We start from the raw sequence: 17,326 nt of genomic DNA, 5'->3' as shown, positions 1-17,326 counted from the left end.
ACTGAAAAACTATTCGAGATCAGAGCAGTTAGTTTTAAATGAGCAGTTCTGGCCTTGCATTAAAATTTTGAAAAATGCTCCCAAAAATAGAAGCAGTCTTCCCTGTCCTGAAGACGTGTCCACCATAACTGTGTATTGTCACTGTTTTGCTGATCTTTGGCAGTAAGATCTTCACCAGAATGCACCCTACCAGACCCATAACACACTCCAGTACTAAAGCCTTACACTGTGATGATGTGTGAGGCCATAGTCTGATCTGGACCACCAGTCCAGTGATGAATGTATGAAAAATAGTGCACTAAAGGTGTGAGGAAAACTGTGATATTTGCTGTTCATTCTGTTTGTGTGTATTTGTGATGTGGGTATATGTGCCGGTGTGATTTTGTATCTGATTAGTGCACTAGGTGCTAATTTCTCTAATCTCTGTGTGTGTGTTGTCTGCATGTAGGTCAGCTGTATGGTCTAGAGAAGTTCTGGGCTTTCCTGAAGTACTCCCAGATTAAGGACCAGGTCATCAAGCCCCAACTGCAGGAACTCCTCAGCAGATTCAAGAGCATAGATGACTTCAGGGTTGAGGTGTGTGAGAGAGTATGTGTGCGTGCGTGGGTATGTGAGTGTGCGCGGGTGCACACGTGTGTTTGTGTATAAGTGGGTGTATCTTTTGTGTGCGTGTGTTTGTATGTGGGTGGGTTTATGTCGGTGGGTGGGTGGGTGTGTGTGTGTGCGCGTGTGTTTGTATGTTTGTGGGTGTATCTGTGCGTGTGTGCATACTGTGTGATCAAGTAAGTGCAAATATAGGTGAGAGAGAGACATTTCAGGTCCATGTTTGTGAGGCATTAATGTTGGTGTTGTGTGTCTGCAGTGAGGCAGGACCGATTTATTAATGATGCCCCAGAGAAGCACAGATCTGCTCTCTGGAGTAATGACCTTCTGTTCCGCCACACGGCGCTATCTGACCTGGTCTTGATCTAAGTCTAGTTGACATGGTCTGTACAGTCTCATATCCTCCTACAGTGAAACAGACGTTTTTCCTGCTTCCAAACAGCAGGTTACCCGTTAATTTCAAAATGGCTGCGAAGACATTCATGCTAATGGACTTCACGTTATTTTTATAGAAGACTGTAATGTTAGATAGAAAAGGGGTTTATGGGTGCCTCACTGGGCCAAATAACTTGGGACATGAATCCCTATGGAAATAATAATTTCTTGGTAAATCTTTATTCTACCACTAAAGTATATTTGACATGAGCTAAAAATATCTTAATTGTGTTTGTGTTAATTTTAAGTTTCATTGCTATAGCTGAGTTATAAAATTGATAACTGCTCAGAAGTGCTATAGCCAAACAACTAAAGATAACTAGCTAAATTAATTAGTACTATACATAAACACACACATACCAGTTAATTAATACTACACACACGCGCGCACATGTATACCAGTTAATTAATATTATACATATACACACACCAATTGATGTAAGGAGCTGTGCACAAAAGACTTTGGTTTTCCTCACATTATTAATATTAAAACACCATTTATTAGCTTATGCTACATGTAGGCAGCCCAATTTTACAGTGAAGGTTTGAATAATGAACTGCCTCATTACCATTTTAGCATCTGGAGCTAATCCTGTAGGCCTAGTAGGTAACCTAGGTGAATTACAGCTGCTTTTTCTCTTCTAGCCACCAATGGGAGAGGAGCAGGGAGGGAGAAAGCAGAGACGCTCACCCTTTAGAGGGGAGGAGGGGAGATGCAAAAGTCAAAATTCTTCATCATCATCATCAAAACAGGCCTCATCTACCAAGGTCTATGGTCAACCTGCTGTTGGGTTGGCAGCCAATCGATCAGCTTCCCCAGCAGACGCTAAAACCACTTCAGCCAATCAAGGGCCAGCCAACACAAGCTCAGCAAATCAGTCAGCAGGCCTAGCAAACAGTAAAACCACCTCAGCCAATCGGCTGACTGCTCCAGCACCTGCCAAAGCAGCCTCAGCCAATCAGAAGGCAGCATCTTCATCCAGCAAGAGCTCCACAACCAATGAGTCTGCTGCAAGCACAAAGGCCACACCCAAGGACAACACCAAGAAGAAGTCTGATGCACGCAAAGGAGAACAAGGGGCTAGCAAAAGCAGAGATGCCCATTTGCCAAAGAAATAGACAGTGATTGCATGCGGTCTTGAGTTGCCACTGCTACTAATCTGAGATGATGGAGGGTTTTTTTGATGACCCCATCGGATTTACGGATAATACTGTAAATCTGTCCTGTGAGTCCATCACCCAAACCGTTAAAGTGGAGCTTGCATGTTAAACCACCAGAGCGTCATTAATTTCACTTCGTAATGTGTCACTCAGATCATTGTGTTTGTCCTAGTATACAGGTTTTTGTTGTTGTTGTTGTTGTTGTTGTTGTTTTACTTTACAGTTTTGTTTTAATCAGGCATAGTAAGTGGACTGCAAAAACCACAGGAGTCAAAAATTCTGTTTACGAATACTGCAACGAATGCAGTTCATGGACAATGTTGGTGTGTTGAATGTAATTTTTTTTCTGTTTTATTTTATCTTTAGGGGTGCCTTACATTTCAAAAGAAAAAAAATTACAACTCTATAACCTAATTTTATCAGATAATATATGAAAGTCTCAAACTTGATTTTATTTTGCTCGGTGTTGTAGCATTTGTGGTTTATGTGTCTGATCAAAACAACATATTCTCATACAGGATACCATACAATGCGTACTGACCTGCAATAAAAATGTTTGCTGGAGGGGGGGGGAAATCACACACAAAATCTTAATCATCTTTTATGTTCTAATGACAGCATATTGTGAGTGATATGTTGTTCTTTTGAAGCTTGTGGAAAGAACGTGACATCAGAATGACACTATAAACATCGTCTTGATGCATAGCTTTCATTTACGATGAACTGTGTTTTTGATGAGTGTTAGAAAAATGCAAAATATAAAAAGCCAGGCTAGTGCGGGATTGGGCAAAGAGTGGATGTGAGAAATGCGGGGTCCTGTAATCTGCTGTGTAATGGATCACATGCTGTTTGTATAGTGAGGCTGGTGAACATGAGTGCTGGGTAAGACATGAGAAGGGGTTTGTCCACCTTTTATTGATTTTGACTCAAATTAGAAACATATCTCTGTACTTGAAACTTTATTTTATAAAAATTTTTATCTTTTTAAAAACAAAGGAGCTATATTTCCAGAAAAAAAAAATCTATTGGAGATGGGTTAATTATTTTTTCTCTCTTTATCTATTTTGAATGATGTATTTGATTATCATATATTTTTTAATTGCTTCAGCTTATTAGGAAAATGCATCTAAAGAATACAAATAATACAAAAAACTGTACATAAAATGATAAGGATTTTCTCTTTGATTTGATGGGTTGATTTTTATTGATGTAATGTAGCTTTTGCGTGCGATGGTGTGTTCGTATGCATGGCAGGGTTTTTGGGGTTTTTTTTCTCCACCTACAAATTGTACCATAAAAAAAATACATATATTAAAAATGTATTAAAAAAAATCTGTTTATAAAAACCCAGTACTTGTGTGTTATGTCTTATGTCATTCATGACTGCTATTTGAGAATAATGTCATATGTAGGCTAAGATATAGTGACAGGAATCTTGTACTCTGTTTTAATCTAGTACTGTTTATCAGTCATATTTGTTATTGTAAATGTATTAATGAGTGGGCTGTGTGTATTTATACACTAATTCTAATGTATTCTTATGTCACTTAAAGTCCAGTAGGCTAGTCTCTAATATTACCACTTATAAAATGATATTTGAAATACTAGAGAATGTATACATACATATACGTACTCACGCATTCATCCGTTATCCAGATGGATTAGCAACTAGTGGTGAATTAATTAGACATTTGTAATAGTAGATAATATGTTGAAAACAGCAGATCATAGATGCAGCAATCTTAAGTGACTGAAATATCCAAATAAAGAAATATAAAAAGTTGGAAAAATATCAGGGACTCAAAGAAGAAATGGAGAGAATGTGGTAGGTTAACACAAAGGTTGTCCCCTTGGTGATGGGGGAGGTTGGAGCTGGGAGCCCTAAACTGGAGGGGCAGTTCCCATGAATGACATCAACCTCAGCCCAGAAGAGTACAAACCTGGGAACAGCAAAATTACTGCACCACACCCTAAACCCCAAGGCCTCTTTATAGAAAGACAATGTAAGCAGAAAGATTTTTTATTTCTCCTTACTTTACAAAGTATTTTACCTTATTTCACTAAAGTCGTTTTGGTCAAAGGTCCTTCCAAAGATATGCAAAGAAAGTGCTTCTCTTAATACATATATAATTAATATGAAATCAATTTTATTAGAATATGTCCAGTTTAATAGCTATCTTCTGGCTATACACAGGATAATATAGTTATTGCCTCTGATGGTATGCTTCGTCGGGCATTAGACGGAAAGAACGAAAACGCATGAAAGGAACTACAAATCCCATCCAGGGAGCGGTGACGTCTAACGACACTGTCCAATCACATCTGCTCTTCACTACAAGTGGGCGGGTGTGTTTTGTAGGTAGGCGCTAACGTGCAGTATGGCGGACGATGGGGATGGCAGAACTGGAGTAGACGATACAAGTGGCGGGCAGGGCACAACAGAAGAGTTGGACCCAGGGCCTGGTTTTTGCAATATGCTTCTCAATTTCAGTCTTTTAATTGCATTGCTGGCCGTTTGCTATGTGGTGTACCGGCGGTGGTTCAGGAGGTTAGGCGCCGACGCGGCCCAGGGAGGCGAGGCCTCGTCTTTGCCTAAGATGGGGAGACGTGATTTTACTCTGGAGCAGTTGAGGGAGTACGACGGCGTCCAAAACCCTCGCATCCTCATGGCAGTTAACATGAAAGTCTTCGACGTGACCAGCGGCAAAACGTTTTATGGACGTGGTAAGGGAGCAGTGTGTAGACTAGTGGCGTGGCTGTAACTTCACGCAAACCCCCCCCCCCAAAAAAAAATTCCGTGTCGGAGTCAAAAGAAAAACTAAGGCGCTGAAATGTAGTGTGAGGCGGAATAGCTAACGCAGGTTAGGTCGGCTGTCTTTACCATCAGCCTCCACAGAAGTTAACCGTCTGTGTTTATTGATCGTCGTTGTTCCTGTTGCTTCATTCAAGTTTATTCCGAAGCTTACGTTGGCTAGTAACCCCATATATTGGCTAATGATCTTATACCGGCTAAGATAATAACATGTCTAGTGTTTGTTTATTGAATTGCTTGCTAACAGGAGGTACACATGCTAACTGCTCCACCGCGAGACGTGCCTTATTTGACCGTTACTCGTACGTTAAATCAAATCTCTCATGCTAACTACCGTCCGCTGTCACCTGTCCGCGGTTTACACCGAGTATTGGCCACCTGTCTAGCTAGCCAGTTCACACGTTTTCAGCAAGTGTGTTTAGTTACAGAAAAACCTCTGTGTTTACGTTTGCATCTTACCACACCTATGGTCCAGTGGCTGTTCTGTTTGCTAACAGCTAGGCTAACATCTGTCTTCCTGAGGAATGCTGCACGAGTTATCTAGGTAGCTGTATAGTGTTTTAATTAGTTCGTCCATCTAATATATATTATATACATATTTCACAGAGAGCCACAGTTTATATAGACTTAATGGCTAGCTGGTAAGTTATCTAAGTTAGTGTGGTTAGCTAGCGATAGGTTGGTTAACTAAGCTACGTTTCAGTTCTTTTGGACTGACTACCCGGGTTAGCTTAGCTAAGGTTATCTGTCTAGCACGGTACCGTGACCCAGACTCGTTGAGTAGCTGTTTGCCTTCTTAAGATAAGAAAAGGTAAATAAATCGACCAGGGTTGCCTGGTGGTGACCATCCTGAACTGAAGCCATGTCTGACGTGGACTTGGCTACATGTTCAGGTCCCAGGGAAGTAAAGCTAACCGAGCTAACGCTGTGTCTACGGGCCAGTGTCCATTTAAAATGAACAGATCCGCCCAACTTTGATAACAACGCTTCAACACTCAAGTTGTAGCAGTATAATTTACCGTGCAGCACACGTTTAAAGCATTGTAATTTACAACGCAGTAAATGTTTAGGTTTGACGCCCGTTGTCCACACGTGTATTGTGTAAAATTGGCATTCATGACTTAGCTAGCGTTAGCTATCATAATTGTGGCAGAGTTGGCCCAAACGTATTTCCACTTCACCAGCTTTCTTGGGCTCTTTAAGAGACACATTACATCTAGACTGACGGACTCGTTTTTATGTTCGTCAGCTCACGATATACAGTAGCGCTTATATCAGTCTCCTGTCCTTGTTAGTTAGCTAAGCTACATTAGTCAGCTTACTTTAGAAATACACCTAATGACACAAGTGTATATTATGGTTGAGATGCATATAAACTTTCACTGTTAAATATGATTTTTATTCTGAAAAGGTGTGTGATCAGGCCTTATCTTGCTTGTAAATACAGCAGATGAAAAGCTTTGTCTGATTGAGCCATCTGTCCTATTTTGTGGCATTAACGGGTAACCGAGCCATGAAATTGGCATCATCTGTCTGGCCTCTGACCAGCACTGTCCTTTTGTCAAAGGGCTTTTAAAAAATATTGTTTTTGCACGGTGTAAAAAATTGTGGCGCATCTTTCAGGGTTCCTCCTGACAGAACCAGGAAACCTTTGTTCACTTTTAACCTCACTCCTTTGCCTTATTTATTAATGCGGGGTGCCGATGTGAAGTGTTTTGTGTGAGTTAACGATCATGTGCTTGTGACTGTGTGTGTGTGTGTGTGTGGGGGGGGGGGGGGGGGTCCTTCATATGGCTTTCAGATGATGCTGTCTGTGGAAGACCTTTTTGAACTTTTATTTTTCCACAGTCATTAATAAATCAGAGTAATGGAGCCTCAATCTCTGATCTCTCATGTGCCACAGACCGAACAGACAGAAAACTTTGACTGGATCCCAGTCATAAGACCTGTTTGCTCAGCCATGTCTTTTTTTTTTTTTTTTTTTTTAAGCTTCATCATCCAATGGGTATTTTAGTGGATAGTCACCAGCTGACAGTATGATCTAGTTCAAAATCTTATAGACTTAAAAAGCTTTATCATTGTTAAAAACAAATATTTTAGTGGGTTTTGGACAGGGGCATTTGACATCTATGGTTGCGTTTGATTCCTATATGCAGTGGTTGTGAAGCTATATTACATGTACAAACCTTGGATTTCTAATGCTGCAGTGCATTTTCTAATGCAGCCACCAGTTACCAGGTTTTTGTGCCTTACAACCTATTGAAGAAGGAAAAAAAGTATTTTATTTGAAAAGGGGGAGAGAACAGTGTTTGACATTCTGAGTATTTGAGTTCACTGACTTTGTGTCTTTAAATTGTGACCAAGCCAGTCTCGACACATCACACCTCAATTCTGCATCTGTTTTAAAAAGGAATTAGAATGAAATCACACAGGCTACACAAATAAACTGGGAACATCTGTTCTTGTCCAGGTTAAAATACCCCCTGAATTGACAATGTTTGGTATTTGTTTCATTCTGCAATGCACATCTTTTAAAGCACAGCTCCTCCTGCCCATCTCCTTCTTGAGACTGGAGTCTGGCTTACAAGACTGGAGCACCGCTAGGTTTGCTTTTGCTGGGTGATTTATAAAGCCGGTTGGAAAACATTTATTTATTTATATTTTTCTCTCCTCTCCCCTGTACTTCAGTCATGGTGTGAGTGTGGTATAGTGTGTAATAGTAAAACTTACTTTTCCTGTGTAATACATGTATCTGTCTCTAAAATAAGCCTTCCTTAATTATTCTCCCTCTGCAGATGGTCCGTATGGAATCTTTGCCGGTCGTGACGCCTCTCGCGGTTTGGCTACGTTTTGTCTGGAGAAGGATGCCCTCCGGGACGAGTATGACGACCTGTCGGATCTCAACGCTGTTCAGATGGAGAGTGTCAGAGAGTGGGAGATGCAGTTTATGGGTGAGTGAGTGAGTGTGTGTGTGTGTGTGTACAGGTGGAGGTTGCCAAAATTGCAGTGAGTCACAGATGTGCCTTTACCTCTCAGGTCAGCAGGTTTTTCATTGCCCAGTTTTTATTTGTGTCTTCTTTTCGTCTGTTACAAATATGCAGAGCTGTTAGCATCAGCTAGCCATTGTTTTGTCTTTAGAAAAAAATGTTATGTAAAATATTAGGGCTGACCTGAAAAGTTTGAAATGCTACGTGTAAAAACCTCATAAGATGTATGACCACAGAGGCATGGTAGCTACACTACAGCAAGCCAAGATTCTCGAGATTGAGATTGACTGACTGAACAGAACTAACCAGATAAGCCAAAACATACTTTAAATCTTTGTTAAAATTATTTAGACAGAAAAGAACCACAAGGTGTATTATGGATAATAGTATGGCCCTCAGTCACCAGATGTGAAAGAAGTACATCACTGCAATCCAAATGGATATCTTGAAGAATTTAGAAAGCCATACCAGGAGCAAACCTGCTGCGGCTTTAGGGAAGGACACCTTGAACGAGGCCAGCTGCCTTTTAAAGCTAAAGGGAGACAATTCATTGGATGTAGAATTTTAAACTTGAATGTTGAGTTAATTTGGGTGACACCCATCTATTCTACATAAACATATTACTGTCCATAATATATAAGTAATATATTTTAAAACTTTTTTTTAAGTTTGTGTCCAAATAGTGATCCTTTTAAGACTACACCAATCACTCGGTATGCTACATGCCCTATACATTTTTCACACATTTATGTTCACTTGCACTGTCCCCAGTATATATTATCCAGGGGTCGACACATCCTTTTGCCTGGTACCTGTGGCAGCATTTATTTCACATTTTGGCTGAATGTTCATAGCCTATAGTCCAAGCAGCTGCTTGTTTTGGAGCTATTGAAACAAATACTTTTCACCCTCCTGCGTTAGATCCAGTGCCTGTTGGGTTGGACATGGAAGTCTACTCAAATTTTGTTCTGAATTCACTAGCTGTAGCTAATGTTAACATTTCTACCCTATTATTGCAAGTGACTTCTTTCACAGAGCATTTTTCATGACATTCTTGGACTGAGTTACTAAAAATGGCTTTATAGTCAACAGCAGTGCTGACAGTAATATCAATAATTTCAGAAGTTGGGGTTGAGTGAATGAAGGAACTCCTGGTGCTGGACTATAATTGAGCAGGATGTAATGTTCTCATGAACATGTCATCAGATTCCATGGCAGACAGACACCACAAGTTCAGAAAACGCAGCATTCAGAAATGAGCACGAGTGGTGTTCTAGCTTTGATCTTCAGCAACTAGCTTTTAACAAAACTGCAGGATGGACATGAGGGGAAAACAGATGAGTTCTACCCAGCTCTGTCGTCATCTTTGCCAGAAGTGTTCAGGATTTGACTCGGCAAGATCTCCCACTTCCTTGAGATAATTCGGGTGTTACCCATGGCCAAAGCTCTTTGCAAATGTGCCTTATCCACTCTGGAAAATGGTTAAGGATGCACCATACCTTTTCTGAAAAGCGATTGAGAATGACTGTCTCGCAACAGAAAACAAAAGCCCTTAGTGTGCTGCTCTGTTTCCTGGGAAGATTCAGATAACACAGTATTATGCTTCCATGCAGTGGAAGGTGGTGTGTAACAGAATGCTGAAGGGTTTATGATGTTTACCTGACCAGGACCGATTATGTGGGGAACCAGGTTATCCTTTAAAAATCATTTAATGACCTTTGACTGAGTGAGCAATTTTCTTAATGTTTTACAATAAATGCTTCCTCTTTTTTAAGGCAAGAGTCTAATTTTCCATACTGAGCCCTGCGTCTTCACAAATCTTTAAATCGTCCACAAGATTCATGGGCTTGGTAGCCCAGTCAGCTGATTTTAGTACTTGTCTACTGCTCCAAAAGTAAGGGGTGTAATGAGCATTCAGATATTCGCGTGGAAACATTTAACAAGCGTTTTAAGTTTGCTCACTGGTGTTCAAGCCCTAGAGAACACACATGCATATGCACTGTGTGAAACTGAGGGCTTCATTGTACCTGTCCTGATGCTGTTATGTCCCATTAGGGTTGTGTAGTAATCACACTTTTTCTTTCTCTCTCTCTCGTTCCTTCAGAGAAGTACGACTACGTAGGTCGTCTTTTGAAGCCGGGCGATGAGCCGTCAGAGTACACGGATGAGGAGGACGTTAAGGACCATCTGAAACACGACTGATTCATCCCACTGGCTCAGCGACCAAAGGCTATCGCTCAGACCGCTGCCATCCAGCAGAGCCCCCGATAACCCCAACTGCCCCTTTACCCTTCAGCAACTACCCCTGATTCCACACCCCACCCCCAGCTCTGATTTTAAAAAAGCCCCAGGGAGCTTTGCGAGAGCAAACAGCTTCTCTCAGTGCTTCAAAGCTCCGCCCACTTTACCCTGCTGTCTACAGGTAAAGACAGGTGTACTCCTGCAGTGGGTGTGGTGCTGTTTTTCCCCTTCCTGATTGGAGCATTAAATCTAAACCAGCGATCACAACTTCTCCTGGAGAAGTCAGCTCTATCCTAGATCTCATACACGTTACCTGTTTGAGCTACATCTGAAGAGGTCGATTAGTTGGATCAGGTATAGAAGATTCGGATGCGAATCTAAAGGTAGGTCACTAGGAGAACGCTTGGTGACCACCGATGTTGCCTGGCCTTGCCTCTAGGTGTCCCGTCCCACTTGCGTGAAACTTCATCTGCCTTGCTGCCGCTATCTGTGCGTTTCTGAGTGTTTTTGATGTCCCCTGTCCCTGGGGCCACGTGCTACTGTGTTACCTGTGCCTGCACGCCCGGTTTGACCCATCAGCCAGTCATTTAAGCTCTCTTCTTGAGCTGATTTGGGCGTGTCGGAGAAGCAAGTCTTTGTGGGATGGGCTTCTAGGTCTGGGATTGCTTTGCCCTTCGTGTTTGTGTTTTGTTTTGTTTGTTTTTTTCTCTCCTCCTTCTCTCCTCTTCCCCCACATCTGTCTTCCCGTGTTGTACATGCCTACTGGAGGGGAAAAGGTGTCAAAGTTTTCTATTCGCTTGTTTGTGTGACCCCCTGTCTCTGTTTTGATGGAACCATAGATCCTTGGCCTTGTGTCCTGTTCAAACCTAAGCCATGTGCCCTAGACCCTAACCACGTGTACAGTGAAGCAGCCCTGGGGCTTTTAATCAGTCCTGCACATCTGTGTGTTTGGGTGATGGACTGAAATTGTGAAAAGATTAAAAGACATGAATTTAATGAAACACATTGAAATTTCAGACTCTCACATTTTTATTGACTTGTTTCTGTGAGGACATCACTGTTGATAAACCCAAAAAATAAAAGCCTTATGCTAATTGCATTAGGAGGTATATGAGGAATGGGTTATACACACAGCTGGAGCGTTGTGTGGTCTTTTTTTGTTTGTTTGTTTGTTTGTTTGAAAACATATTGTTTTCCTTACTGTAACACATGTAAACATTCAGTTATGGCTCATGTTCTCCTGTTGGCTTTTTTTTTTTTCCCTCTCATTTTGTCATCCATGTCAGATTACCCTCAGCCAATCAAAAGGCTGAGTACCAGGGGTGTGTATGGTGTGCACTCTTAATTGTCCCTGCTTTGTCACACTAGTTGTACAGCTCTAGGTGTCGGTTGGGGAGAGGGGGATCTTCAGGTGTCGGTTGGGGAGAGGGGGATCTGGAGAAGCATGTAAAGGGGATCTTATCAGAAAACTGCTGTTTTTGATCCATATTAATCAGAATCGTTGGAACACAAAGGGAAAATCCGTTTTTGACGGTTTAAAATCTATCGATTATTTTACCTGTCAGTCTCAATTCTTCAACATACCCCCCACCCCCATAATGAAGAAGTCTGAGTAGAAATTGTGCCTTATTTGTGTTCTTTTATATGTCAAAACAAAAAAACCTGAAAGGCGAAGAGAAAGCAAAACTGAATGATTGGGGGGGGTGGGTGGTGAAATATAAAAATTTAAATGTAACACAAACTCCCCTTTTTATGTTCTGTGTATGCTGTTTAAAAATTCACTGTTATGCCCCTTCCTTCTTGAATGTTTAGGTGGAGAAATGTTCCAGACCTGACAGAGCTTTCTGTCTCTTTACAACCTTGTACATAGACTTTACAAAGTGTTCAGTGTTACTGCCATGTTTATGTAGTTAAGGAGCGATGTACTACTGTGTTGTATTGGCCATACGTCTACGTCATCCTGTCTTTTTTTGTTGTTGTTGTTGTTTTTGTTTGTTTGTTTGTTTTCTCTCTCCCTGTCTCTCCTCTCCCATAGTACACTCTCCATTTTGTTTCCATTTTGGGTTGTTTTGTTTTCTGCTGAACTTTCAAAATGAAGTGTAACACCTTTTTGTGGATGGGGCAGTGGTATACAATTTGTTTTTGTGGGTGTGAGTGGTAAAACAAACAAAAATATACATTTAAGGGGCAGAGGTGGGTTGTGTAAATATGTGTACCATTTTACTGAAGCATGCACGGCATAACCAGGAGCACACGCGGGGCTCCTCTACGTATTTAATTATTGGGACTGTGAGTGAACGAGAGTGCGCTTGTGAAGGGAAGAAAGACGTATTGATGCATAAACAAATACATTTGGATAATAAAATTCGTTGCCTCATTTGTTTTCACAAGGGTTTTGTTTTTTTTGCAGTAAACCTGTGATGTATTTTGGCTAACATTTTTTAGACTTTCAATTGACTGCTACAATCGACAGTGTGTCATTCCATCTCTTAGACTATATATTTACAAATTATTCTGAAGAATTAGCATTAAAAAAAAACTAGTCCAGTCATGCCAAAATTAATTTAATAAAAAATTTTAATCTGTATTCTAAATACTTAATGCTAGAATGTATCCTTAACATATCCTGTGACACAAGTAGGCATAAAGGAGCAAAGAGATTGAGGGTGAAATTGCTTGTTTCCATGGATGCAGCATGAGAAAGGTGATTGCTTATGCTCACGATGAAGATGGAGTTGTCATGTCACGTTGGCCTATTTTACTGTTTTGGTAACTGGCTTCAGGTTGGGCTGGCTGTTGTGGGCCTATGGACATCTTGGGCCAGCTGGAAGGAGAACGGGGCAGTTGAGGCCGATCACTGGACTTTCCAGCATAAAAGTGGCTGCAGGCATTTAACCCAAGTCACCAAAAGCTTTGCTTGGGGAACTCTCCTGAATACTTTCAGTGATGGCCCTCCTAGTTCCTAGATTTAAATCCCATTAAAAACCTTTGATATTTAAAGAAATCCACAGCATTGTAGAAGCCAAAGATAAGTGAACTGGAAGTCTTTACAAATGGAAAAATAGTCAAATTTCCAGGAGAGATCTTGCAGAAGCACGCAAGCACTTATATTTAATAGCAATTAATAAAGGTAACGGATCGATTTGAGGAGTTGGGGGGGGGGGGGGGGGGGAATATTGCAAATGGATGTGTTGAAAGTGTTTTTGTTTTGAATGTAGGCCTGGTCTCTCAATTCCCCAAATGTGTACCAGTACACGTGGTGTTTACCAAAGCCTCAGCTGGTGTGTGTTCGTTAGGTTTTATGTTAGGTTAATGGGGTTGGAACAGTTTTGATTGAAGCTGTAAGTTTGCAATGGGCACATGGGCCTGTTAACAGTATGTAAAGTTCACAAGCCCTGTACTTGGACACTACCGGCTTTAAATTGGTTTTAAAAAAATTAAATCCATCCTCTTTTATACAAATATGTTGAAAGGACTGCATAGCCTAACTAAACAATAAAATTGGACTTTGTCATGCTATAGCCCTTTGCCACGCCCATTTGCCTCACAAGTCTACCAATCATACACCAGCCCTTTGCCACACCCCTCTGCCTCCCAGTCCCCCAATCATACAGCAGCCCTCCTTTCCTCCTCACTGCACCTATCTTCACTAATCACTTTGTAGCCAACAAGGGTTGCTTTTTTTGGGGGGGGGGGGGGGCCAAGCGCACATGCAAACATTTGAACAAAGTTGGTATATTAAACAAAAAGGAGCAATCAGATGTGGGGTACAGAAGACACAAAAAGAATTTGATTTATCGGTGTCCTTAAGTGTCATACTTATTAAAATATTTATAAATCAATTTTGTTTGCATCATTGGAACTGTACTACAGTCAACCAGCCCTACACTCAGTACTACAGTCAACCAGCCCTACACTCAGTACTACAGTCAACCAGCCCTACACTCAGTGCCAGTCAACCAGCCCTACACTCAGTGCTACAGTCAACCAGCCCTACACTCAGTGCCACAGTCAACCAGCCCTTCACTCAGTACTACAGTCAACCAGCCCTACACTCAGTACTACAGTCAACCAGCCCTACACTCAGTGCCAGTCAACCAGCCCTACACTCAGTGCTACAGTCAACCAGCCCTACACTCAGTGCCACAGTCAACCAGCCCTTCACTCAGTACTACAGTCAACCAGCCCTACACTCAGTGCCACAGTCAACCAGGCCTACACTCAGTACTACAGTCAACCAGCCCTACACTCAGTACTACAGTCAACCAGCCCTACACTCAGTGCCACAGTCAACCAGCCCTACACTCAGTGCCACAGTCAACCAGCCCTACACTCAGTGCCACAATCAACCAGCCCTACACTCAGTACTACAGTCAACCAGCCCTACACTCAGTACTACAGTCAACCAGCCCTACACTCAGTGCCACAGTCAACCAGCCCTACACTCAGTGCCACAGTCAACCAGCCCTACACTCAGTACTACAGTCAACCAGCCCTACACTCAGTGCCATAGTCAACCAGCCCTACACTCAGGACCACAGTCAACCAGCCCTTCACTCAGTACTACAGTCAGTCAGCCCTACACTCAGTACTACAGTCAACCAGCCCTACACTCAGTGCCATAGTCAACCAGCCCTACACTCAGGACCACAGTCAACCAGCCCTTCACTCAGTACTACAGTCAGTCAGCCCTACACTCAGTACCACAGGCAACCAGCCCTACACTCAGGATACAGCATCTGGACAGTCCAGGGATGTGTACCTGATTTGTGGTTGGCTTCAAATTCCAATTCAAATGTATTTATATAGCCTTTTTTTACAACAGATGTTGTCACAAAGCAGCTTTATAAATATCCCCGAGTCCAAGCCCCCATTGAGCAAGCCAAGGGTGACAGTGGCGAGGAAAAACTCCCGAGAGCATGAGGAAGAAACCTGGAGAGGAACCAAAACTCAAAGGTGGGGCACATCCTCCTCTACTCAGCTTCTTTACAACATAGTATCTTGGGCTTCTTAAGATAAAAGTGTCTCAACCTTTCTGAAGTACCACCAGATCAGAACCCTTCACCTCTTTTCTTCAGAGATGACCAAACAGCCTAAGAAAATCCGCCGCCCCCCCCCCCATGCACAGATATTATGGAGGACTTGAGATGAACCTCACACACACACACACACACACACACACACACACACACACACACACAGACATGATGGATGAAACCTTGACCAGTCACTTCCCTCTGTTAGAAGACTCAGGGCCATAAAACCAGAACAATCAGACACAGAATATCACCTGTGCACAATAATAAATCTCTGCACTGTTAACATGTAAACTGGTTCATAGCAACCTGTATTATCCTGTAAATAATAGTTTATTTCCATATTTTGCTCAGGACCGCTCTTATATCTACTCTCTTGCTCGATTTTTTAATTTTATTTTGTTCATCTTTGGTTAAAGGTCATATTTCTAGTGGCAATCATCAAGACAAATTTCGTATATGTGTAATATACTGATTAACTGACTCTTTATTGTGCCTAATGTGTTGCTATTTTAGTCATAAGCCATACTGAACTAAACTTATATTACATTTGAAATGTTACTAGATGTATTTATATTTGAAGTCGGTTACTGTTTAATATAGTTCAGCCTGTTTCACATGTAATGACCTTGCAATGTAAATTGTCCTTAAATCAGCCAAAGCATGTCTACGCAACGTCAGAAAATAGGAACAGTTTAGTTGATCAAGCTTTTAATAATAGTTACTAGATGATTACTGCATCTATCATTCAATACTGGAGTCAAAAAGTCACACATGCTCAACTGTTTTCCTGAAGAATATCATGTCCCTGGAGAATAACGTGTCCCTGGAGAATAACATGTCCCTGGAAATATCTCATTTCATCAGTTTGGGTTAGTACACCATCTACCGGCAGCGTTGCAAAAATCACATTCAGGTTCGTTGAATAGACTACAGCAGTTGTGCTTGATTTAACGGTGTTGGGAAAAGGTGTCTTTATCTTGGCCAAGTTTAAGACTCTGGATTCATATGCGTTTCAGTCTGGAAATGTTTGAGTAGCACCGCTCAGTTGTTTGTGTTTGGTAAATATACATGCCAACGGTCTTTTTCTCAGAATGACCTAAACCAGATTATCCAAAGTTATCGATACAGTATAACTTTATTCAATTTCAGCAGGTAGGATCTTACGTTGGAGCAAGTTCGGCACACTTCCAAAACAATAGCAGAACAGTATAACAGACTGGGCATGCCTCGTTTATCAGAAGTCAGCTTGGTCTGGCCTGGTTCTGTTTGGACCCACTTTGGGGGCACTGATGTATGACATTTCTGCCAGAGATTCAGAGATCTAGAGATCCACTTCAGGAATCATTGTAGAACATCTTGCTTCCTTCCTTAGTCCTTTAGTGTTTCTAATAATGTGGATGGTGAATGTTCATTTACCATGATAATCTGATGTAATGTGATCATCTGATCAAAATCCTTACTTTCAGCAAATCTTAATCCTATTTGATGTTTCTGTTTTCTGGAAATAAAAATGAATTTGCTTCACATTGTGCCACAAAGCTTCTCGTTCACATGAGCATCCTGGACCAACTTTGAGGAAACTCTAAATTGGTTTGGTCTGGTTGTAGAAGCACAGATGACACTAATGGATTTGTATTGTTCATGTCAGCAGCAACTACCCCAGGCTGAACTGGACTACTCTTTCAAACTCCTCAAATACATCAATGGAGTGTCCTTCAGAGTGTTCAAGGTCTGACTCACATGACTTCTTGTACAGTGCATGCTTGGGTTTTTTTTTTCTATGAGCTCAGTACTGTAGTATTTTGATAAAGGTAGGGGCTATTTGAAGCTCTGTAGAGTTATGTGAGGCTCTTTGGAGCTCTGTGGAGTTCTGTGGAATTCTGTAGAATTCTGTAGAGTTCTGTGGGGCTCTGTAGAGTTATGTGGAGTTCTGTTGAGATCTGTGGAGCTCTGTAGATTTCTGTAGAGTTTTGTGGCGTTCTGTGGCATTCTGTGGAGTTCTGTGGGCCTCTGTAGAGTTCTGTGGAGTTCTGTGGAGCTCTATGGGG

At 41.6% G+C, this 17,326-nt stretch overlaps 2 protein-coding genes across 3 annotated transcripts in view; both read left to right on the top strand.

Moving 5' to 3' along the window:
* larp1b (La ribonucleoprotein 1B) overlaps positions 1-3,552 on the top strand; it is a 45,789-nt gene extending 42,237 nt beyond the window's left edge. For both annotated transcript variants that reach the window (XM_035533028.2, XM_035533027.2), the window contains exons 17-18: positions 449-576; positions 1,684-3,552. In XM_035533028.2, the coding sequence (XP_035388921.2) occupies positions 449-576; positions 1,684-2,157 (602 nt within the window). In that variant the 3' untranslated portion in view covers positions 2,158-3,552. The remainder of the gene's footprint in view (positions 1-448; positions 577-1,683) is intronic.
* Positions 3,553-4,557: 1,005 nt separating this feature from the next.
* On the top strand, positions 4,558-12,616 carry pgrmc2 (progesterone receptor membrane component 2). The gene is made up of 3 exons (XM_035532979.2): positions 4,558-4,923; positions 7,807-7,962; positions 10,103-12,616. The coding sequence occupies exons 1-3, from the start codon at positions 4,578-4,580 to the stop codon at positions 10,198-10,200; spliced, it is 600 nt and encodes a 199-aa protein (XP_035388872.1). The 5' UTR covers positions 4,558-4,577; the 3' UTR covers positions 10,201-12,616.
* The last annotated feature ends 4,710 nt before the right edge of the window (positions 12,617-17,326 follow it).

Source organism: Electrophorus electricus, chromosome 10 (assembly GCF_041902795.1).
Source record: "Electrophorus electricus isolate QZ-2024a chromosome 10, ASM4190279v1, whole genome shotgun sequence".
Classification (NCBI taxonomy): domain Eukaryota; kingdom Metazoa; phylum Chordata; class Actinopteri; order Gymnotiformes; family Gymnotidae; genus Electrophorus; species Electrophorus electricus.
This window is presented reverse-complemented; position numbering and strand designations above follow the sequence as displayed.